General features: G+C 41.0%; 1 protein-coding gene across 1 annotated transcript in view; it reads right to left on the reverse strand.

Annotated features, from left to right (window-relative positions):
- Positions 1-4,024: 4,024 nt before the first annotated feature.
- Positions 4,025-26,221, reverse strand: part of LOC139476094 (uncharacterized) — a 30,801-nt gene continuing 8,604 nt past the window's right edge. Inside the window, exons 2-3 of the mRNA XM_071259348.1 lie at positions 9,868-11,211; positions 4,025-8,722 (exon numbers count right to left, since the gene is read on the reverse strand). Coding sequence (XP_071115449.1) covers positions 8,517-8,722; positions 9,868-11,211 — 1,550 coding nt within the window. The 3' untranslated portion in view covers positions 4,025-8,516. The remainder of the gene's footprint in view (positions 8,723-9,867; positions 11,212-26,221) is intronic.

The raw sequence follows: 26,221 nt of genomic DNA on the forward strand, positions 1-26,221 counted from the left end.
CGCCTCTTACGATAAGCATGGGTCGCTGAGAACCGGAATCTACCCAAGGGACTGTTGCGATGTTAATGAAATGGACAGTTTCATTGTTGCTCTGTGGTATTCAGTCATAAAGCAAATGCCATACTGGTGCCTGTCCCTACCTGTCGGCGATCTTTGCAGACTGATACTGTAACAAACAGCAGTAGAAAACAAAACAGATCCCGAGCAGCCACGTGCATCACATCAGCCATCTTGGTTTGCTTTAACCCTTTGTACAATGTGCCGAATTTATATTTGAGAGTGACGTTGTGAAAACTGCATACCTTTGTCTCAATAACGACGTAACATAACGACGGTAAAACCCATAATTTTAAAATTTCACTCGATAAGTTCAATCATATCCCGAATACAGTAAACTACGTTTATAACGAACACGCTTATAACGAACTGGAGGATATAACGAACTCTTTTTTTTGTCCCAGCCATTTGCTGTATATATGCTGTATATACGTTTATAACGAATTACGGTTATGACGAACTAAGTGGTCCCTTTGAGTTCGATATAACCGTAGTTTACTGTATATACTATGTAAATATTGTAAAGCATTAACTTGATTATGAGTAACTAATAGCTTGTCAAAAGTATTCAGGTCGCTATTTTGTTGACCGTGCACGTTGGGTCATGAATGCGTCTAGTCAGACAGTACTTCCTTAGTCTTCAAAAGGCATTTGGAGATGATGCACATGAGGAAGATAATTTATGGATGTCAACATGTATACATGTACCTGTAATAACAACAAAGGAGACAAGATAACAAAGGGGAAAACTTCACACGGGAAACCAACTGGGCAGATAGGTCCCCTGGACGGAACCCCAGGGGATGTATATGCCACATCCCCTGCCACTGTGGTCACCAGTACATTGGAGAAACCCTCAGACCCCATCTACACCAGACTCAAAGAACGTCAGCCCTCTGTCTACAAACTAGACCTGAAATCCGCCATTTCCGAACACATCCTCAAGAACCAAGGCCATAACATCATGTGGGAAGCCACCAAAGTCCTGTCTACGACCAACAACAACAACTGACAACAAAGAAAACCTCAAGAAGCCATTGACATCAGGAGACACCAGCCAGCCATGAACCGTGACCAAGGAACCTATCTTCGCAGTTCCTGGAATGTATTGCTTTGAGCATTGTCGGAGCTAATTATCTAGCTGACTTCCATATATATCTATTGCCATTACCTATCAGTGCTAATTACCTACCTGCCCAGTGCCTGAAATGTATTGCTTTGAGCATTGTCAGTGCTAATTATCTAGCTGACTTCCATATATATCTATTGCCATTACCTATCAGTGCTAATTACCTACCTGCCCAGTGCCTGAAATGTATTGCTTTGAGCATTGTCGGAGCTAATTATCTAGCTGACTTATATATATATATATATTGCCATTACCTATCAGTGCTAATTACCTACCTGCCCGGTGCCTGGAATGTATTGCTTTGAGCATTGTCGGACCTAATTATCTAGCTGACTTCCATATATATCCATTGCCATTACCTACCAGTGCTAATTACCTACCTGCCCAGTGCCTGGAATGTATTGCTTTGAGCATTGTCGGAGCTAATTATCTAGCTGACTTATATATATATATATATATCTATTGCCATTACCTATCAGTGCTAATTACCTACCTGCCCAGTGCCTGGAATGTATTGCTTTGAGCATTGTCGGAGCTAATTATCTAGCTGACTTCCATATATATCCATTGCCATTACCTATCAGTGCTAATTACCTACCTGCCAAGTGCCTGAAATGTATTGCTTTGAGCATTGTCGGAGCTAATTATCTAGCTGACTTCCATATATATCCATTGCCATTACCTATCAGTGCTAATTACCTACCTGCCAAGTGCCTGTAATGTATTGCTTTGAGCATTGTCGGAGCTAATTATCTAGCTGACTTCCATATATATCTATTGCCATTACCTATCAGTGCTAATTACCTACCTGCCCAGTGCCTGGAATGTATTGCTTTGAGCATTGTCAGTGCTAATTATCTAGCTGACTTATATATATATCTATTGCCATTACCTATCAGTGCTAATTACCTACCTGCCAAGTGCCTGGGATGTATTGCTTTGATCATTGTCAGTGCTAATTATCTAACTGACTTCCATTTGTCCATTGTCATTTCCATTCTATTACTTGCCAGTGTTAATTACCCCCAATCGCATTAAAATCAGATCTAAGTTCTCGCTGCCGCTAAACAAAGCGATAGCGAGAACTAAGATCTGATTTTAAAGAGATTGAATTATCCCCGGCCTCTCATTTGCCCATTGCCTATTGCCATTCAGTTATAAATTAAGTGTTGTCTTCCATCTGTCGATTGCTAATCACCTCTCAGCGACAGTTATCTGTTGGCTTCCCTTGTTAAGTTTCCTCCTTTGTTATCTGATCATATTTGTTGTGTTTACAGGTACATAATATATACATGTTCCCTGTCCCATATAATTTTTTTAAGTGATGAAGGAGCAAGTATACACTCCGAAACGTCGTTTTCCTTATAATAAAGAAGTTGACATCCATACAATCTCTTCCTTATGTCCTTGAAATGAAAAAAACCCATCATATACAATCGCGTTTGCTTCCCGAATACCACGTGGTTCCAGGAAATTAGCCAGCGAAATTGTCGATTAAAAATTTGTTTAAGAAAATGTTTATGATAAGTGCATACAATTATATATCCATGAAATCTGTCGTTTCTTTAAAAGATACTGATATCATTTTTAATGTGTTACTTTAACTATGAAATTAGCTTTTACGTACTTAAAAAGAAAAAGAAAAAAAGAAACAACATTTAGTTATGCGTCTTGCTATGTTTTCATCTTTCATGCTATTAGTAAATCTTAAATTGTATCGGTGATACTCAATACTTTTTTTCTAAATTATTAATTTAGTTACACACAATTAATTTCGTTTTTGTGTAATCTTTACATAGTCAGTTAGGGATATGCTTCAACCTATATGTGAAATTTGAAAATTGTGGGTTTTGCCGTTGTTACGTTACGTCGCTTTTCGACTAAGTTGTGCAGTTTTCACAACGTCACTACGAAAGGGAACCCAGTGCAGCGATTGTACACAGGCTATTTTAATGTGGCAGCCAGAGGGTTAATTAATACCGGATCTAACTTGCATAGTTTCCTTTAATCACGTGACAACAGTTAACAAATCTTGCCTTGTATGTGGTGTCACTCAGAGCATAATTGTCCCCGAAATTTGATGTGGATGTGACCTACTTCTGCATGTAGTGTTGGTGTGACGTACCACTGCATGTAGTGTTGGTGTGACGTACTTCTGCATGTAGTGTTGGTGTGACGTACTTCTGCATGTGGTGTTGGTGTGACGTACTTCTGCATGTAGTGTTGGTGTGGCGTACTTCTGCATGTGGTGTTGGTGTGACGTACTTCTGCATGTGGTGTTGGTGTGACGTACTTCTGCATGTAGTGTTGGTGTGGCGTACTTCTGCATGTAGTGTTGTTTTGGTGTACGTCTGCGTGTGGTGTTGGTTTGACATGACTTGTAAGCATCAGCAAATCCTTCTTCTGCATGTAGGGTTGGTGTGACGTACCTCTGCATGTAGTGTTGGTGTGGTGTACTTCTGCATGTGGTGTTGATGTGACGTACTTCTGCATGTGGTGTTGGTGTGACGTACTTCTGCATGTGGTGTTGGTGTGACGTACTTCTGCATGTGGTGTTGATGTGACGTACTTCTGCATGTAGTGTTGGTGTGACGTACTTCTGCATGTGGTGTTGGTGTGACGTACTTCTGCATGTGGTGTTGGTGTGACGTACTTCTGCATGGGGTGTTGGTGTGACGTATCTCTGCATGTAGTGTTGGTGTGACATTCTTCTGAATGTAGTGTTGGTGTGACGTACTTCTGCATGTACTGTTGTTTTGGTGTATGTCTGCATGTGGTGTTGGTTTGACATGACTTGTAAGCATCAATTAATCCTTACTACAAAAAACAAACATGGAATATGTTACAAATATTTAATAGTCGATGGAAGTAAATTTGTACACAGAGAAATAAAGAGTTGAGTACAAAAATAGAGGTTTGGCGTATATAATACAACTAAAACTACAACTGAATAGTTTGGGTGTAAATGTATACTTAGTGAGATCATGGAAGTATACCTGAAGTCGTGATGCAATTCTTTATCAACTATATGAATGTTGATGACCATAACTCTAGATAAAACTGTCTAGCTCTTCCATCGTACTACATAACTCCATATATTAAGACTAATTTTTAAAACCGGTAGTTTGTTTCCTTTGATAGTTTTTTTAGTATGTACACGCCTTGCAAGCGATTTTTTCATTTGTCTAAAATAAATATTTTAAATAACACTAAACTACAAAGACGAAATACAATTGGAAATATTTCGGAATATTGTCTGATGGACGCTTCTGAGAATAGACATAAAGAGATATATCTGTTCGCTCGTTTATATGTTTCTGTTTTCAAACTGTCAACCGATCACGAGGGTGTACAGTGTGATGTACCCTGTGTGTAAGTCAATGTGATTCGAGAAGGGTAAATCAATCATATGCCTAGGGGGATCGCTGACAATGTATTTATCTAACCGACATTCATTCATACAGGTCCGGAATATAATTACGTTCGTAGTTTCACGTAACAGACGAGGCAAACAAACCGAGTAATTTCCCCTTACCCAATGCATTCGGATAAAAAATTATTTCATTTCAACTCAACAATTCTTATTCGAGATATGCAAGTTATCTAAGATGCGTTCCGATCGCATTCTCAGCGGGCTTCAAGAGCAGGCTACGTGGACATAATGTCCCACTCCTTGACCAATCAGTAGCTAGTATGTTAATGTAAGATGATATAACTGGCATTGGGCAACATTTGTACTGTATTCCCAGACTGGGCACTAGCATGTATGCTGGTATCACACACAACATTGAGGAAGTAACAAGCGGGTTAACGATAAAATTACACGTGAAGATTATGTAACTTACGAATGACGTCAAACGACAAAAGCCACATGAATATCAAATATGACATCAAGAGCTCAATACCATAAACAATTAACGCTGCAACACTCGTTGCCATCACCCTACCACGAATAAAGGGGATGGTTTCACCGTTCATCGGGGAAATATGTTAAAAAAGATCACAAAGTTTCAAAATCTAAACCATATTCACACTTAAATATATGCTGGAGCTTACGAAAGAGAATAATTAATGCTGCCTAACACCTAAGTAAATTACAAGGTAATATCTATAAGATGATTGGCTTCAAATGTCTTCCATCCCCTTTCGAGAAACTAAATAGAAGGGAGGTTACTCTGTTAAGCATACTTGCACAAACAAAGCCTTATTATAATGTGTTAATAAATATACGATTGGTGTTTTCGTTTTTTACTTCCCCCTTATAATAATTGATTTAATATTAATACTATAAATCAACCCTATAAATGGACAAAAAAAAGTTTAAATTGTATATTCTATATGGGACAATATTCATAGACGTTCTATATACACCAACAATATGCACACTGAAATTTGTGCAAGGAAACGTTCGCTATATGTACATGAATGACTTATATACAATATACACAATAGCGGGTAGTGATGTAAGGAGGGTGTGCATGACGTGTAGTATAAAAGTGTCTGTCTTCGATTTATGCTGATCTTTGGGGACTGCATCGCACCAAGACAAATTGGCACATCAAGGGATGACTAGCATATACTCTAAGCTGATGAAAAAAATACATGTAAATTTGAAGCTACAGCTGAATGTTAACAACAAAGCTCGATCGGATGGTCACTAAACTTTCTTAGAGCCCCGATCGTGCACTATCACCATATTGAATTACTTTATAATACATAGGGTTGGTGTTTATGCACTTGACTAATGTTAGTCATACACACTGCAATGACATGCAAATTAGGTGTGCCATGATATTAAGTTCACGACACAACTTTTGATAGCGATTTGATAACAAATCAATTAAGCTAAACTGATTACGTATTATGTAAATAATATCAGGTATAGCAGGTAAACAGTTGAGCAGTATATTAGTAAGGGTACCAAACATCTGTTTCTAAAATGTATCGTGGCGCCTTTTGTATACCATGTGTATTCATAACATGATGGATGATGTGATTTATTACAGGAACTTCCACTGACTGACGTGATAGATTTACCGAGCGCTTCCAGCGGAACCTGATTTCGCACTCTGTCCTTTCCACTATTCTACTATCTCAAGGGTAATGGACTTTTCAAAAGAATTTCTCCACAGACAGATGATAGATAAATAGACAGTAAATAGAAAGAGACTTGATCACCCAAGAATGGCCCCCACAGGATATATCGCTTGGGTAAAATCACTAGGAGATATCGCTGGAATGTAACTGCTTCACAATGTTTTGCAGACATTTGATACTTCATCAAATGACATCACGAATCTCTCCGCCACTGAAGCTGCAGCTGTAGCTGTACTTTCTACATTTAAGACACTCCTTCTTACTGTCTATTACTGTTTACAAACTGGAAATGTTGGAAGAATGTTGGATGATAAACAGAATGTCACCCTCCTGTCTTTTGACATACAATATGACCACACTCACTGATAACGGTTTGATACTTTTAGCGACTCTCGTTGATATATTTCATATCAGATGACATTCGAGTAAGATTATGTTTATCAATTGAGATACATATTTAGGCATACGATTTTACAGAAAACTGGTTGAGATATAAAAAAACCACGTAATTGATAAACTGACCGACAGCAAACCGATAACAGAGCACTTAGGTATATATCCAGTGACGGACAGCGATACAGCAAAGTCGTAGATGTACAATTAAACAGTGAGTGAGTTTGCTTTTACGCCGCTTTTAGCAATATTCCAGCAATATTACGGCGGGGGACACCAGAAATGGGCTTTACACATTGTACCCATGTCGGGAATCGAACACGGGTCTCCGGAGTGACGAGCGAACGCTTTAACCACTAGGCTACCCGACCGCCCCACAATTAAACAGACAGAGGTTTGATAACATACAGAAGACAGATGGACAGGTGGACAGACGACACCAGAATGATTGGAGGTCCGATAGGGATGGCGGAATAGTGAAAAGGGAGGGTGGGGCAAAAACATGGCCATGACAGAGTCGGGAACGGAGGGCACACTGCATTGTTGGGTTTAACGCTGCTTTGTACTTCCGTTAATTGGCGGCGTGTGGTATTCATAAACCAGAAGAATGGTGAAGAAGAACGTCATGTGAGGTGAAAGTTGCCGCAACAGCTATTGGCTACAAATCCCGAAGCAATAGCATTAATTTCAACTTACCAGTCAGGCCAGTGAGATAACATATAACGCGTTTGCCCGTGGGGTGTAGTATAGCGTCTTTAATTTCATTTTACTCAGCGGAAACTGAAATATTTATTTCGTCCCTGGTCTTTACAGAAGACAAAGTGTTAGGCACCGCTCGAAAATTCTGTTTGAACTGGATTCCTTGGGAAGTAAAAGCGATGACTACTGGTCCCTTGACAACTGAACCTAAGTGGCAGTTTATATTTGTACGCCAACGATCACAGAGAAATGAATGCAACGCCACTGGGAGTACTTGGTCGTTCACTATAATTTGATTACATTTGTATTTGACTTGCGGTTGCAAGCGAGCTAATTTCTTTCTTTTTTCATTTCTGGTTTCATTTGAACTCAAACAGTAGAATCGTATCTTATACAATGAGACTGAACTGCTGGAATTAAGGTTAAAATTAATACCTCTAATGAAATTCAGCTATACTAGTGTCCAGACAGGACGTTATTGTTGATATCTAATCGAAAGATAGGGTCAATTGGAGCTCATTGGTCATAACTACACGTAAAGATATTACAAACATTATGTCAAATTCTAGAACATGCGATCATTATGACATAACTTATAATGTATTTTCCGCTTTGGGTGCAATGTTTGGCATCCTTCTGAGAAGTCATGGAAATCCGCCATCTTGAAATGGTCCATCAACGTCAGGTATGAGCTGATCTGCCGCACGCTATTCCAAACACATCACTATCCATAAGTGACCGCCTCCTTAACCCAATACTCCAACATATCCGTGGTCCTTAAAACCCAAGGGTTCGTTTCCAGCCTTTATTTCTGGAGTCGGAGGAGTGTGAGAGACAGTTCAGAGATTCTAATAAACTTGGCGTTTCATAGCATAACATGTCATGGATTTCATGAAATGAACACATTTATCCGATGAATTCATCCATACACTGACCTCCGTGGAATTATAAATGCCATCGATTGGGCCACACTGTGCTAAATCCGACCCCAAATCGACGACATCTGAAACTTGTTCATGGTTCATTTTATATCCATATTTTTTGCGTATTTTTATACACATGAAACTTTGAGTTTAGGAGATGCATAACCTGAATCTTCCATGGATTTCACGATGACGTCAAATGAAATTCATCACTAACGTCATGTCCGGCTGGGAAATCTGTAAGAAGGGGGGATAATCACGTCTTGTGTATTGACTCTTCGGTATTGGAGGTACTCTCTGCGGATCTGTTTCCGGTATAAGCAGACTACCACAAGCGACGCAATGAGCATGATGAAGAGAACCCCCATTATAAGCACGTACAGTTTTAATATTAACGTGTATGCGAAGCTGTCAGATTGGTTCTCTGAAACAACAAACAAACACAAAGTCAGAAAAAGTTACATTATATTTTAAGGCGATGCGGTGACCCCATAACCACCCTAGGTAGCAGAGATACTTGGAAAAAAACAGATTGTTTCCCCGGGGGATACTTCTACTTCAAATCTATTCTACATATTCGAGCATTCTATTAGCACTGTGCAGGTCCGGATTTGCGCCGCTTTCAGCAATGTTCCAGCAATATCACGACATAGGATACCAGAAATGGGCTTCAAAACATTGTACCAAGGTGTGTAATCGAACCCGTCCTTCGGTTATGAAGAGCGAACGCTTTGACCACTAGACTACCCACCACTCCTTTATGGTATTGAGACATGCATTCATGCTATCAATAAAACAACAATTGCCAGAATTTTAGATCTCAAAAGGTGTTACTCCAGGGGTTGTTTCACGTAGGGAGAAGATAGTAGTGGGCGACTGTGCATGGTCACTTGTACAGCAATAACACAAAACTGCCCCCGTCCCGTTTTCTCTGTACAGTTTGTTGTCATATATTTTCAGCTGACATAAAAGCTGGGGCTCCTTTGGGTGGAACCACAACACAGTTGTTTTTTTTTATATCAAGCATGATCAACAATTGAATTGTATCAATTGCATTATCACATAGACATTATTATATAAATAAAAAAAAGAAACACATATGTGTGGGCACGTTGTTTTACGCCGCTTTTAGCAATATTCCAGGAACATTACGGCTGGGGGACACCAGAAATGGGCTTCACACATTGTACCCGTGTGGGGTATCGAACCTAGGCTTTCGGCGCGACGAGGAAACGCTTTAACCACAAGGCTACCCCACCGCCCCTTCTACACATCAACCCATGGGTATTCATCCCATTTGGTGATACAACAACAATCAGGTTCCTCACACGTTGTAACCCTCAGATCCTCATGTAACTTGGTTCTTATGAAAAGTATGGAATACTGGATACCTATCACATCTTATTGGACACTGTAAACAATCCTATATCAAATATACAACCTAACGTTTGCTAAGTACCACACCTCTGATGACTATGTCGGTCCTTAGCAAATGCTGAGTAGTATATAACAGACATAGACAGTTTATCTCGGGATTATTGTTTCAATAAAATACGAATAAAGCATTACCAATGCAGTTGGGCATTGTCTCTGTGATGTCCCAATTGCACCCTAGTTCTTGTCTATCACAATCCTTAAGGATGAGGTTGACCACGTAGCTATGCTTGACATCGTCACTGAGTAACACATTGGTTCTTGATGTCATCAGGTACTTCTTGGTCAGCACGTTCTTGAGCCTGTACATAGATGAAAAGTTGGCCACCGACGGCTCAATGGTAAATGTCTGCGTGTTTCTGTCCTGGGGTCTCAGGGCATGACTACACAACAGTACCTCATCGTCTTCAGCTCCAGCAGCATTGCGGTCGTTCAGTTCATCCTGGATGTATTTCAGAAAAGATCTATCAAAACCAACATAACACTCATTCTTTCCGCGGATAAAATATCCAAGTTTCCCAAAGGGAAGGGCTGATTCAAACGTCCATGTAGCACGGTCATTATCGACTGGGTTCCTTCTGGCACACTTCACTGCGGTGCCCTTCACATCCGCAGACGCCAGGTCCACTTTCCCTTGTTGGCTGGATAACGTTTGTGACTCAATATTATACAATATTTCATTTGTCAGTGGTTTCGACAGGTACAAATCTTTCGCAACTTTTTTATGAAACAAAGTTGTCATCAACATCGGGGAACACATTTTAAGGTGATTGTTCTGAGCCAGAAGGTCTCGTTCCATTGTGACAATCCTTTGTCTGCAGCGGATGTCATCTGGGGAACACGTCATGTCATACAGCAGAGCCCCTCGGACCTGAAGCTTCATCAGTTGGCTTAAGAACGCCAGGGTGTCATTCACTGCTTGATTCAGGCTAATAGGACTTTCTGAAGTTGATGTCATGTCCTCGATTTTCTTTGCCACATACTTTCTTAAGAGACTGTCGTCTTCTGGGTCGTCTGTGCCTCGAATTTGTGAGTCGATCAGTACAAACAAGGCCGGTAGGTTTTTGTGAGCACTTTTGAACATAGCTTTCATTTGTCCTGCTGCAGATTTTCTCATTTTATCAATAGGAAGGGTTCCATTGACGCTAGGATCATACACTTTCTGAAGTAGATACAATATTGCCTTCCATCTGTCTAAATATTCATCCATGTCGTCAACGGTTTTAAGAGCTTTCGAAGCATTGGCACCTAACTCCTGGAAATGTTCTTTAAGACTTGTTGAGTCAGCGTTCAGTTTTTTAAACTCCAGCTCAATATTTCGAAAGGAATCTGGGTTCCTACTGCCAACAAAGGCATCAACGCTTAGTTTGTTGTTAAGTGATGGGTACTCTTTACCGTATTTCGACACATACGACTTCCAGCCACCCTCATCCTCTTCGTGAGAATTACCTTGACAATGTGCACACGAAAGCAACGCACCTGCAAACAAACAGAAAACAATAGATTTACCAATATAATTTGCATTATGTTATCAAGGTGAACACGCGTTTTCTGACAAGGGAACAGTGATAAGAAGAAAGTTATTTGTCCCAAGATTAAAATGCATGTTCTGTAAATGTCCACTGAACGGACATGGAGCAACTGTACTATTAGCTGGAGGCGACATGGACGTAACGATCACCCTTATACTTGCCACTTGACCAGTCAGCTCCTTGACCACGACCCAGAACACACGTCTTGATCAACACTCAAACCACATGTACCCCACTTTCTACGTATTGGCCACCATTACTTCAGATCACTTGTGACGCATCTGTGTCTTGACCACCACCACCACCACCACCCAGACCACATGTAACGTCTTGATCAACACTCAAACCACATATACTCCCTTTCCAACGTATTGGTCACCATTACCTCAGGCCGCATTCACGAATCTGCTCCTTGGCCACCACCCATCCACATGTACCCCACGTACGTCTTGACCACAGCAACCAAAACCACACATGTACCCTCTCTACCCTATGTGCCCAAATATATGTCCTTCAACTCACCATCCTAGATGTAATACACGATAACTGATTACTCACTAATCACTACTCCGCTCCGAATAATGAGCATATTAGGTTAACGAATGCAGATGCTTCAGCAAACGTTTCCAGACACATATAATAAATATCGCGAGCAAAGCATCAATGACTGTCTCGGATCGAAGCATGGAACTTGATTTGTCAGTTAGCAGTATAAAATGAATCTAGTCCCTCGATACTAGCGCGTGCTCTTTAAAAGGATCGCAGTTAGTCTGGTGCGTATTCCTTTGGGGATCAGACTTAATGCTTTCATATCGCTCAACCTACTGTTGTAGTAGTTGTGTCAATTATCTGATTAACTGTTCTGGCGTTGATGTTGCTAATTTCTCTCCGCCTTCCACACCAAGTGTCCAGGCAAGAAATGAACATGAAATTGACCAGCAATAATGCTAATGACTGACGGATAATTCAGCTGTAAATTGGGTAATAGATGGCTAATAGATTGTTATAAATGCTGATAATAGCAGAATTGAGACCAGCCTCAGAAATATAGCTCTATTGCGTTCATTTGATCGATATCTACCAGCCCGATTTCTTTACGCAAGGTTATGGCTCACTTCTATAGCATCAGTGTTGATGCCATGGGATTAAGACATGATATCATGAGGAGTAGCATGATAGTGAATTTCTATACTGCCAAATATGTCTGATTAATGTCATTGTATTAATGCCCATGTTCAATATGCCATTTGTCTTCCTTATCTGTCGTGTTTTGACATTTTCTCACTAGCACACACGAGCGACGTAGCAATTGGCCATGCAACAGGTCCATTTATTGGCTTTATTTCACATAACCGTGGAATCTACATATCTAGAAGAGGTAACTGTGATCATCTATCTGGCTAATATACCACCACATCTTTAAGTGACTTGACTCGACAGTCGGATGATCCCGTGTGGATTCTTGGACAGAGTATGTCGCCAATACCCACGGCATAACTGTAGGAGCCGACTATTGAGTTGAGTCTTAGTGATGGAAATCCATGTTTGTGTCTGTCAGTTACGGCCGTCTTAAACTAGTATACAGAACGGTCCTTGGCTCGTCGTGAGTGGTGTGACGACGGTGTGAATCATTACCAAGGCTGTCAGTACAGACCATTATTACACTCAAGGCTGTTACAAACAGCAGATTGAGAGTAAGATAACGGACTCAGTTGATGCTAATGATATTATTTTCGGTTTCAATGAGGATGTCACCGTGAGGAAGAAGATAAATGCATATTGCATAAGACATATGAGAGTTTTGATAACTGTCCTTTTAGACACCGTGACCGAGGTAATTACTCCAGTCAGTATCCACCGCCTCCGTGGTCTAGTGGTACAGCGTCCCCCCGGAGAGCGGAAGGTCCGGGGTTCGATCCCCGGCCGCGTCATACCAAAAGACGTTAAAAGATGGTACTTGTTGTTACCCTGTCTGGCGCTCGGCATGGTCGGCTCGGAGTCAGTATACTGTGTTTAAGTGGAGTATTCATGTCAAACTGCGGCATGGTATCTATAAATCGGCATCAGTCCGGACTAGTACAAGCAGACAGAGAGTCATACGCACACATGTATAAGTGGAAACCTCGACAATCCAGACTCACTTGTTACATGCAACTACACGTGTATACTATATAAAAACTTTAAAATTTGACTTTAACTCACATATAAGAAGGTAATATCAAGTTGAAACCCCGAAAGCAAAGGCTCAATAGCAAGGACACACACGTGCGCGCGCACACACACACACACGCACGTCGCCATATAAGTGCAATAATCTTGGATTAATAACGTTAATCCCAATTTGACATCACCTTCACCAATCCCAGACAACCACCAGTCTGCCATGACTTCTTACTCACATACTCAATGAGTGTTCATTTTCAGTCTCTGTCTAGACACTGACGTACGTGTTAAGCAAGTGAGTAGATTATATATTTTTCGTAGCAAGGATCACGTATCTGCCTGGCCTGCCTGGCCATTCCACACGAACTCCTGAATAATTATTGAAATAATTTGAACACACGTCTGTATAACATAGGGTAATATATTATTTAATGAGAGAATAAGAACCTATCATTTGATATCATTCGCTATTATTCAAAACTATGAGAGTACTAAATCATACGAAAAGCAAAAGTTTTCAGAACTTGATGAAATCTCTAAAAATAAAGTGGAGTAATATGTTACCAACGTTACCAATGTTCGTTGTCGATGGTACAGCATACAACTAATAATAGAACAGCTCATTTATTGAAATAGCGTGTCCTAACTTTTCTTAAAGCCATTTTACATTCCAATTGTACATAGAGATACTTAAGGCGCCAGGGATTGCGATAAAATCGCTTTTGTCAAAAGCGTTTGGCTGTGAAACACATTATCGACAGCGAATTTGCACATTCCAATCAATACATCGGAGGCAATTTCGAAGGACGGGAGTTATGTAATGTCTAGTCGAAAGACAATTTACAATGCTAATGTGCATATTCATGGAAGCATGCTTAAGCTAAATTCCGTGTCAAACGCATCGGGATTGAAGAAAATATAGAAAAAATGAAATAGGACTGGAGACTTGATACACGTACGTTACAAGGAGCTTAGAACCCGTTCTATATTTGTGCACCTCCGATATACCATTTCTGCACGCGTTCCAAGATGTCGTCTCCTCACTCGGCTATATTTGGTGTCGGCCATGGGCGGTAATTCAATTGACGACGACAGCAACAGTTCGTGTTCATGCTAGGTTTACTAAAAGCATTACGCCCAGGCACTGACGCTTTTCAACTCCTGTATCCAAAAGTGATTCCGCAAATCTGTGAGTTCCATTGATTTACCCACGCTCTCAAATCAGACTGTTTCATCTAAGCTAGAAGGAGGCAAGTCATTTAAGCAACCCAAAGCAAATATCATCTCCATGATTGGTGTTCACCGAATTTGAAGAATAGGGACTCAGCCGCGTCATGGACGTTCTCGAGTGCAATACACGGCAACACACCATCTCGACATGATACTGCATTCCCCCAATCAAGACAGCGAATCACCCAACAGGGCCTCGTGGTCGATTTGGCGTCCCGTGAGTTGAATTAAAGACTAGATGCGTGTGTTATTTCCTTAGAGGACCTGGAAACCATGCCAGTAGCGATATTGACCTTGACGATCGAATCTCTCGCCTGGTGGTCATCTTGAAGGTCAGTCTGAGTACAGCTTGGCCTATATTGAGGCTGCAAGCAAATAGAGTATTCGGGCAGCCAGCCAACTTCAGACTGTGATGAACTGCTGCTAGGTCAAGAAACGATGACCTCGTGGCCAGAGGGGTGCAATATTTTAGAATCATTGCGGAATTCTGGGATCAATGTTTCTCTAACTACGTCAGAAGGATAATGAGAAATAATTTGTACATTTCATGTTATTAACACACCGAGTTGTAAATAACAAAGTGATGTTTGTAAAATCAATAATCGCGAATTTCATCTTGGCTTTATAGCAAAGAGCGTCTCATATGGCTACTCAATTTCACAGTCTGAGAAACCATAATTCAAAACCACTGGCGTCCATACACAAGTCACAACATACTGCATCGGTAATAATCATACCAAGTTGAAACAGAATCCATTCCCCTGGAGGTACATAACATAGAAGTAAATGCACAGCATGCTAAATCTTACATTCCTTGCATACACTTGAGAAACACTAAGAGGACAAAGGTACACGGAAAAGACATTATCAACGCATCTACTTTACGCCAAAGGGTATGTTTGTTGGGGTTGGACAGACGTGTGAAGCGTATTGATTTGACAAGAACCTGGTCTTAAGACTGAGCTCCGTACATGAGATCACTAAATAGCTGAGGATAAGACGTAATTAAATCGACGCAACGCACAGCATATGTTGAGAGCTGGTCTATGATGACACTACCTGCAGTGTTCTGCGTCGGGCAATGTATTGACACAAGGTCTGTTCGTGAGAGAGTGCTGTTGTCGGATACGACTAGAACACATGCTGTATCAACATAATACATGTCTAGTGTTTTTGTGTTGGCGGAACATTGCAAATAGTTCCTTCTGACACTGACAACGGCCATTACAGCAGTGAAAACGAGTGTTCGAGACAAATAAGCTGAAAAACGCATGTGTGTTAAACAGCTGAATTATCTAAACCTAAATGATTAAATTGCTAGGGCATAATGTAATGGATATTAGGTTCACATATATCACTTCAAATGGAAGACTGCGTAAATAAAGCACGCCAGCCAGTAGAGACATATCACGGACACCTTCAACCGTAATGTTATCGACATTCTCCATGGATGTGCTGTGTCAATTATGTACTTCAGGCTGATCAGTACCTGCACTGCAATACCATCTCACAGCGAATTCACCAGACAACGATTCAAGGAAACATTGCGAACACATATATTGGATGTTAATGTCGTTTGAACAGTATGTCAATTATTTCAGTGTGTCAGTTCGACCAACGCGCCTAATGCTCTTAAGAAACTCACGAAAACTGGTATAGTGCTGATCAACAATCTGTGATTCGAACCCGTGATCATCAGATCCTGGCACAACAAGTAACAAAACTAGATATTCACCGTGAATTGCTGCGCTTCAGATTACATTTTTTATATTCTCCGGGTGTTTCGTTAAACAAGGACATATCAAACGCGTTTTCGCCGCAGTCAACAGTTTTCATACATCACGGCGGCCAGTACATAATCGAGTCTGGACGAGACAAACCAGTGGTTGGTATTATGATCAATGTCCCAACGTCCCTCATGTACAGTTGTGTGAACTTAAATTGCTAGATGTATTATGCCAACTTGACCTAGCACTGAACATAAGACATTTTTTTAAACAATCTTCGTCTGTAACATTAGCTACACGTTGACGTCTAAATAGCATTCATTCAGTAAAACTCGTTGCAACTTTCTCATTATATATTTCATGCAATGCATACAGAGGGTCCGTCATAGCCTTGGACCCGTAAGGCGATTGGTGGCGCCTTCAGCAGTATCAACAATGGCGCCACAATATACCACGCCATACATTGCGTTGTCAAAACAGCACGTAACGGCACTGTCAGCAGAAATTATGACAAGTTTTGAAGCAGTTCTCCAGTACATGTAATTAGGTTTCTTGCAACGGGAGACAAGGCATGTGTACAATGTGTTTTGTTGTCAGTAAAGGTGACATTCCCATCCAGAGGTAGGAGAGCCGACAGACCCCGAGCGTGGGTGAGTGGTTACTTAACATATGACACACATACCTCACATGCCCCGCCTTACCCTCACGCAATTAACACGACAATCTCGTAATGTCACGCGAGCAAAATGCAAACACGTGTTATCAGCCATAATTCTTAACTGAGTGAGGTCGTATTTCACTGACCCTATAAAGAGACATTAAAGCCAACTTCAATATTTGATTTATTGTTATACCATAGAGACATGCACGTTCTATATCAGCCATTTGTGATATCATATAATTGATATCTCTGATAAAAATACTCGCCCTTCACAGGAAAAAAATGATAATATGAACTATCTAGATAGACAATATGTAGATGTCATCGTGACCATATAGTTTAAAATATTGATTCAAAGACCACAATGTTGACACGATCTTATCTTGACCTATAAAAGCAAGATAACGCAGGAGCCTTAACGTACAAAGTTACGTGATAAGTGTTATGGCGGTTATTGACATTCTACCGATGTACATGTATGTGCCTACCTACTTATGACGACAAGTGAGCATTCATATTTACCCATTCCTGAAACAGCGATTAGCATGAATCACAGAAATGGGTTCTTACGCTTTTAATATATAGCTATTGCGTAAATGTGTTTGTGTGTGGGGCTAGGGTGGGGATAAGACACAACATTATTTTGAGCCACAGTGTCTATACAATTCCTCACTCCCATACCATAACCACACTGTTCATATGCATGATACTGACAAACCAAAAATAAACATGTGAAAATCGAACGAGCGGACCTTGTTAGTTATGGGACTACCCCCTTCAAGGAGAACTTTTATCAAGAAGAAATTTCTTCCGGGTGAAATGTGTACAACGAACCATTTGTTCCACTTTTGTACAAGAATGTGTGAGTGAGTTGGTTTAAACGCCGCTTTGAACAGTATTCCAGTTGTATCGCGGCGTGTCAGCTAAACGTGGAAGGAAAGCCCGTGATGCAGGTCTCAGACGTTTACCACATTGATGGAACCCACGGGCACGGTATGGTGCTGACAAACCTAGAAACAGCGAATTGCGACGCCATAGACGACTGGGCCACCCCGCCCACCCGTGCCCCAGGACAAACAGGAATATACTGCCAGTTTGACGGATGCCGAAACCAATTTGTCACTTCTGGTCCAGTGTAGGATAATGCCTAAAACATAGATTGTCTAGATCTCTAAATCCCTGATCACAACCGGCTCCTACATTTATAATGATTCACCATGCAAATACTGCATGCAAATGATGACGTGTCAGGCATGTGTCGATCGCGGTTGCTGCACTTATCTTTGTTCAGGGTAAATGGTCCTATGATGTCTTTCTAGGACTCGTGGAGTAACCGTGGTTCAACCACAATCTATCGTGGTTCATTACGTGACGTAATTTCAGGACAGTCCTCTTACAGAGCAGACCAAACTAGTCCGTTCAGCCGCCTATGTTCCGCCAATCGCTCGAGGCTTACGTAATGAGGACTATTTCACTGACATTACGTTCCCTATCTTTCGAGATAAACGTTTGCAGCTGACGCAGTTATACGCCTAGTAGGGCCATTCTAATTCAACACAATGTGTCGCGAATCAATACTGTCTCGAATATGATAACATTACGACGCCATGTAAACGGTAGATTAAATTAGGTTGGGGTTAACCACTGCCCCAATATTGAAAACTGAGTTACATTGGAGTTATGAACGAGTAGTTTGGATTCTTTAACGTCACTAATGGACAAAAGCATAACTCACAGTTATTAGGAATTGGCCAATAACTTTGCAATTAATTTAATTTAATTAAAAAGTATTAAAAAGTATTGTCTGACTTGTTAATAAATCACGTGATATGATAGTCCTGCATCCCCTTGTTTCAGGGTGAACAATTTGGTCTTACCTGAACATTTCTTTGGTTTTATGTGGATGACATTTCCAAATTGACAACAGTGACAAAAAATATGTCTGATGCAATGACTTATTATGTATCTTATGGACAAGTTTCTTCAGGTAAAACAAATGACTTTCCTTTGCATGTGTTTATGGCGGGTGCCACAGATGGGGCAGGATACGTTAACCTCTTCGCGAACACCTGGTATAATCACTTTATGATAGGGATTCGTAAACACATGCTTATGTTTGTTTGTTGTTTTACGTCGCATTCAGCATATGTTTCAACTATATGACGGCTGTTTGTAAATATCGAGTCTGGACCAGACGAACCGGTGATTGACATTAAAAGTATCGATCAACACAACTGACATGCATTAACAAAGTCAGAGAGCCTGACGACCCGATCCCGTTATTCGCTTAGCCTCTTACGACAAGAATAGTCGATCCTCACGGGTCACACGCTTATCATAAAGTCGGAATCGTACAATAGCAGATATTTCTTATGTTTAGAGCAAGGGTTTTGTCAAAAAGCATTTCCATAATCATAAGGAATCTCTGATTATAGCAGAGTCCATTGTACGATTCCGACTATATCATAAGCACGTGTTTATGAATTTTTACTAACTATAAGACATGAATCGTCATCAAACAAGAAAACAGCGTTATCGCTATCCCTCGCCATAGGGCACATTAGAATTTTGTTTATTCATATAGTAGCGAACATAAACTGCAAAAACAATGAGTCCAAAATGCCATAAGGAGAGATTGGCACTGGGGTCGCTTTTTGTAATCAGAAAAAAATAATAAAGTGTGGAATTAATAGTACACACAAAAGGCCTCATCTCTGGAAAAAAATAATGTATGGCATCAATTCTCGAACTCAGTCTTGACAAGTATCTCTTAGATAAGCTAACCTCAGTAGTTTCTGTCAGAACAGCTGAGCATGGGTAGTGCTAGGATGCATGACAGCTATTGATGTCTAACCTCAGCAATCGGCTCAGCTGGTCGTGGTCATGTCATATTAGGTTGCGAAGGGGAGAAAGTTGGTGAGTGAGTGAATGTGAGACCAAACGTCGAGATGAAAACAATATTTCAGTTTTATTTTAGAGTCACCTTAATGTGGAAAAGAATCCAAAAAGTCGTAGTCGCTTACCAGTTTGGTTCGAGTTTGACCACAATCATGAGAAATCTGAAAATTGGACCAGTACTACCAATTCCTGACAACTAAAGGACACAGTTTATTTCGGCACCTTCCGTTCTGGCATTTTAACCACATATCGCTTGTTTGAAAGCTACGAAGCAGGGTGTTGATTTCCGCATTCACTACGTCGATCTGAAACATACTGTCTGACCTGACACTATGGTTGATGTGTGAACGAACGCCTTGTTCACGCTGCTAGCCAACTGACGCTTCAGTACGTATTCGTTACTTATTGTTCATGTATGTGAAACGTAAATGTACAGCTGTTGTCATGGACGATGCAGTAGGTCGTGGCCAGACATACAGGGGAATCAGCCAGCATAACCTGAATAATAATTCACCTTAAGTGAGTGAGTGAATAGGGTTTCACACCGCTTTTAGCAATATACCAGCAATATTTCAGCAATATCATGGGCACCAGAAATGGGCTTCACACATTGAACCCACGTGAGGACACGAACCCGGGCCTTTCCTGTGACAAGCGAACGCTTTAACCACTAGATTACACCATCTCCCCACTTCGCGTTAAGGGACAAATGCACAGAAAACAAAGCTATCATGAAAATATTCAACTCACTTGCATTATATAAAAATACCTTTGATAAAATAATTTAATTAATCTTTTGGCCGGTTTTGGTTTACTGATTCAAAATAGTCTCATATACTCTAAGAAGGTTTGAAAATGTCAAGCTAACTGTTGGTAAGTTTGGGCTGTCTTCTCAGGGAATGTTCTCTGGCCGCGCAGTCAGTTATATGTTGACCTTCTATTTTTTTCATTTAAACAAAGCGTCGACAACACGTATGCCTTCTCAGCGAGGACAGCAACTCTTGACTACGTCTGCACAGTCTAAAGGCAAACGTTGTCCCTTTTGTCACAGTGGGTAACGCGACTATTCACACACTGCTGCCACGCCTTACGCAACACGGTGTTGTAATATGAGGCAACCAGACCTGACTAATCCCCACAACGCCTTGCTCCACACACTTTACGCTGTCGTCGATATGAAATCAATTTAAGAAATATTCGACCTCAAGCTTAGCTGATTTACATTCCCGTTATAAATGACGACTGGGGTATTTTTGGATTTGAAAGGTTGTGTGATATTTCTGTCATAGGTCCATCGATGAAATGCAAATATTCAAAACTATATATACTGCATGTATACAGACAGTAAATGCAACTTGCATAGCGTCCTGTTTGTGTTTTACAATTGACTTTGAACAGTTATAACATACTCACTGTATGACGTGCGTTTCTCGGTGGACGACTATCATTCACGAACATATTTACACATGAATCCAAATATACACGGTTGAGTAAATATACATGCATCTGTACACTTATGCTGTCAACATATTTGCCCAATGTACATATACATGAAGGTTTGGGAGCTTGAGGTGTGGATGTAGATGTACAATGTCTAAGTAAATTTCAGTTATCACCAGTCCAGTTACACGCATGGCCAGGGTTAGATTTGGGCCAAATACTATCTACTGATCAGGATCAGCTGGGTAATGCGATTCAGGCCCTCCGTAAAACATGACAATGTCGGGTGATATTAAATATTTCTTCCTGTCACTGTTTACTTAACTGTGGAATACTAGACATGAATATACTATCCACTTTTGATATGGATAAATCGCTATATGGCTGAAATAATACCGATGCGACGTTAAATATTAACTCACTCACTGGTGGGGATATTTTTTATATCTTTCCATGATACACTAAAATGATTCTCATGTAGATCAATGGCATATTTAAATTATATCTTATTATCCCTATCAAATCTCGAGTAGTAGGTATAGAAGATGTTTGGCTTTCTTCTCAAATAGCATATGTATATTACTGAGTGACATGACAACGTTGACATTTTGAGTGACAAAACGAGGGAAAATGTAAACTTTTTTGTAACTCGATGAGACAAACATATAATTTGACAAGAAAGGTTAAGTGTTCAATTTAGTATGACTCCAGTATGGATCATCGTACTGATTATAAACTGGAAACCATAGGGTAATAGACTGAAATTGGTTACGGCATGAAAAATTGAGTTATTTCCCAAGAGTGAAATATCAGTCTTATATTTTCAGAAAAATGTTACAGTACTTCATCACTACATACAGAACACTACAATAAACTACAACATGGGGTAAGTGTAGTGTATAGTTTGTAGTCTGTCCACTTGGCTATATATAATAGCAGGTCATCTACTATTTCTGCTGGTCACCCTTAAACGGCAATCAGTTAACTTGACGCCTACCGCGAATATACTGGTTTGCCTTAACATATCTTCGTGGATCGCCCTGAGGTCTTCACTGACATACTCAATTCACATAAACGATGAAAGTAGATATACAAAAACAAAACGTAAAAGAATATTACTTCATCAGATGTGAGCCAGCTGCCGTAATAGAATGCAAGAGCAGCTTTCATTCGATCATTACCGTAAGAGCTCAGGGCACAGCTAAGATTAAAAAGAGTATACGACCTTAATGTTAGTAAAGCTTAATTCACGATAACAAGGCCTAGCAAATAGGCGATAATATCTCCAGCCAAGATCCCGGGCACATGAGACAGCGCTCCGATATCCGTACTAGATAACATGTCGGACAAGGAATACACTTACATGTCTGCGTGTGGTATTTTAGCAGAATATACGAGTACTAGTATACTGTCTGGCTTGGGGGGCAATGAGGTGAGATCAGGTTAACGGATAATTATGACCTTGTCGTGCATAGACAAACCTATTCTTAGTTGAGTTTAGTTTAAGAGAATTGTCTTTGGATCAGTGTAAGAGGAAACGCAATGATTTATTACTTCTGCGTGTTATGTCTCCGTTGTGTGAGGCCACTGCTTCTGGATCTGGTACAGGTCTACTGCGCTATGACAAACGTGTGTGTGTGTGTGTGTGTGTGTGTGCGTTTGCGTGCGTGTCCCTGTGTGTGCGTGCGTGCGTGCGTGCGTGCGTGCGTGTGTGCGTGCGTGCATGTTCACTACAATGACTTTCTCAGGTTTTGCAAAGATATATTTGTCTGAAGGATTTCCTTAACTGAAATGTGTTTGACTCTCCGTTAACAGCTCTAGTGTCGCCTGCCCATACAGTCAATGCATATCGTTCGATCAACAGCTCCTCCACCCATGGCGGTCTGAGCATTTGAAATGGTGGGGGACATAAACACAAAACGTCCGCCGGATGAAAAGGGTGTTTGGTTCCTCGATAGCTCTTGTTTAGTCTGCCTATAATAAGAAAATAAACCCACTCCGCTTCTCCCTCGCGTGACTGTTTCTGGGGCTTTCATGCCTATCTATAGGTCTCCTGAGGGTCCTATTATAGCAGTGAGAGAACATATTTGTTTGAAAGTTTAGCCTGGAGCACTGATCTACATTGATGACTGCAAGGACCATGGGCACTACTTAACACAATAATTATAGGATACTACTGAGTCGTATAGACCAGGCAGGATAAAGTTGGAGAACGCAGACGGTCTGACCGAAGTATATCACAATAATAAATCACAAATAGGTCATTTTCCTTATCTCGAGGTCAGTGAGCCGTCACCGTGATTTAGTGGGCAAAACGTCCATGAAAGAACCAGTTTGCCTGTTGATGAAAACACCATTCGTGGATGAGTGAGGGCAATCTGGTCCGGCTGAAGGACCTTCACATCTGATTGTGAACACAGGGTCCAGCTAATCTCAACTGATGTGTGGCTGAGATAGGGCCGCAGTAAGCCTTATTCTGTCTCAATGAAGCTTCAACATGGAAGAGATGAGGGACATCACATAACGGAACATATACACGTATGAGAATATTCCATTGCTGAGAATACGGTGAAAATTGAGATGAGGTGAGGTGAAATCGGGTATATTGCACTTATATAGCGACGTGCATTCGTGCGTGCGCCAGTCTGGACTGATGCCGATGTTATAGAGCTTGCCCACTGAGATACCATGCTGCAGTTTAATATGAATACCCACTCAGACACAGTCAACTGACTTGACGCAACACGTTTAGGCCTTTGTGTGTGCTGCCTGGGGATGAATATCACCAAGCGCAACAAATGAGTTCAGTTGGCTGTCAAACAAGTGTGAAATTAACAGTATGGTTCATAGGCCATTGTTTGTTATTATACAAAATAAACAACGGTGAAACAAACAGCTTGTTTTTGTTAACTGGAAATAGGCTAATTAAACGTTATTTAGACTACCCGTTTCTGTGTTGTTGGAAACAATATTACACTTCCATGTTATAAGGTTATAAGGTTATCAGGTGGCACGGTTGGCTCAGTCGTCTAAGGCGCCGCAATTCGTTGTGCCATGAACATGGGTTCGAATCCCGTTTCAGACCGATTATATTTATAGATTTGCTTGTGGAGTTTCACGTGCACATGGTAAACGTCTAAGACTTGCATCACTTCGGGCTTTCCTGTCACAATAAGGTGAACGGCCGTGGCATAACTGGAAAACTATTCAGAGCGGCGTTAACCAAGTTCACTAAATCACACCATGTTATAGACAGGTACATGGGGTTCTCTGGCGTAAGGGGAGAACGTACGAATCACGTTTATTCCTACATCCTCAAAATCTGACATTGAAGTTCTACCTGGATTTACCCTTATTACTAGAGTACAGTAAATAAAGCATGCATCGTTCATAATTCATGGGCGCATGGTGAGTGAGTGAATGAGTTTATGCTTTACGTCACATCGGCAATATTTCAGCCATATCGTGACGAGCATAGGCGACTGGTACATCATGTATAACCAATTCACTGAGAGAAGCTCTGAAATAAGTGCCCTATCAATCTCATCGCATAACGTATGAATTATTGCCCGTATTAATATTTTCAAGGTGACTAAATATTATTGACATATATCATGGTATTTATTCCTCATGCTCTTCACATTTAACGATTGTGATGACGCCATGTTGTTGTTGTAGTTGATTCTGAGCCAGGAATTCACTAGCCATTCTGAACGTACTTTTTGTGAAAGTAAACGTGTCGCAACTATAGGTCACCAAGCAAAATCACAGAGAAATATGAAACAATCATAGCATGGTTTAAGTCGGTTAAGTCTCCATTACTTAGATCTCCAGAATCGCCTGCCCGATTTACACACAACGGGGATATATGTCCTTCTCCAATATTTCCAATGCGCAACAAGACTGGTTGGTTATCAGTGTCTAGTGCAGGAATAAGCTTAAAATAATCCCAGGTCATTTGCCACCCCCCCCCCCCCCCCCCCCCCCCCCAGAATTATTTTGTAATATTTCACGGAGCACCCTTGTTGAACTAATTTTTAAAAAAAAGTATGAGCCTTGCAAAGAACGACTCATAACTCTCGGTTATCTTTCCTAATCGGCGTTTTTTTCTGAGTTCCTTCGAGTTTGAGTTTTAAGTCGACAGAAGAAAAAAAACCCAAAGACTTGTTATCTTTTGGGTGGTCCTACCATAATGCAGCTTAACTATGGCATCATTTTCCTTTTACGGACGGGGGGCACGGGGGGGGGGGGGGGGGGGGGCACGGGGGGGGGGGGGGGGGCCCAGTCGTCTAAGGCGCAGCGATTCGCTGTGCAGAGTTGCGTCCGTTAGGCACACCAGAAACCTATGATTCTGGGTTCGAATCCCGGTTCGCCCCGATTATGTTTCTAGGTTTGTCAGCACCATACCCATGCACGTGGGTTTCATCGAAGCGGTAAACGTCCGAGACCTGCATCACTTCGGGCTTTCCTCACACATTAAGCTGACACGCCGTTATAAAACTGGAATAATGTCAAAAGCGGCGGGAAACCCAACTCACTCACTCACTTTTAGGGACGGTGTCCATCAGATCATTAGAGTAATGTTTTTGTGGAATTGAAAAAGGTCGATCAGAACCGTCAATGTCACTGATGAGAAAATACTCTTTCACGAGCTTGTTGAAGAATATTTTTAAAAGATATTTTATCTCGATAGTAAGACAAGGCTGTGGACAATGCACGCCGCATGACTTAGTGACATAAAAACGTCAAGCATGTGGCAAGGTACAACATCTGGTACAACCTGCGTGAATCAGCTGACTCACAGCTACGTTAATCCGCGTCCATGTACACATGCAATC

Source organism: Haliotis cracherodii, unplaced genomic scaffold (assembly GCF_022045235.1).
Source record: "Haliotis cracherodii isolate W230 unplaced genomic scaffold, xgHalCrac1.p SCAF_1, whole genome shotgun sequence".
Lineage (NCBI taxonomy): Eukaryota > Metazoa > Mollusca > Gastropoda > Lepetellida > Haliotidae > Haliotis > Haliotis cracherodii.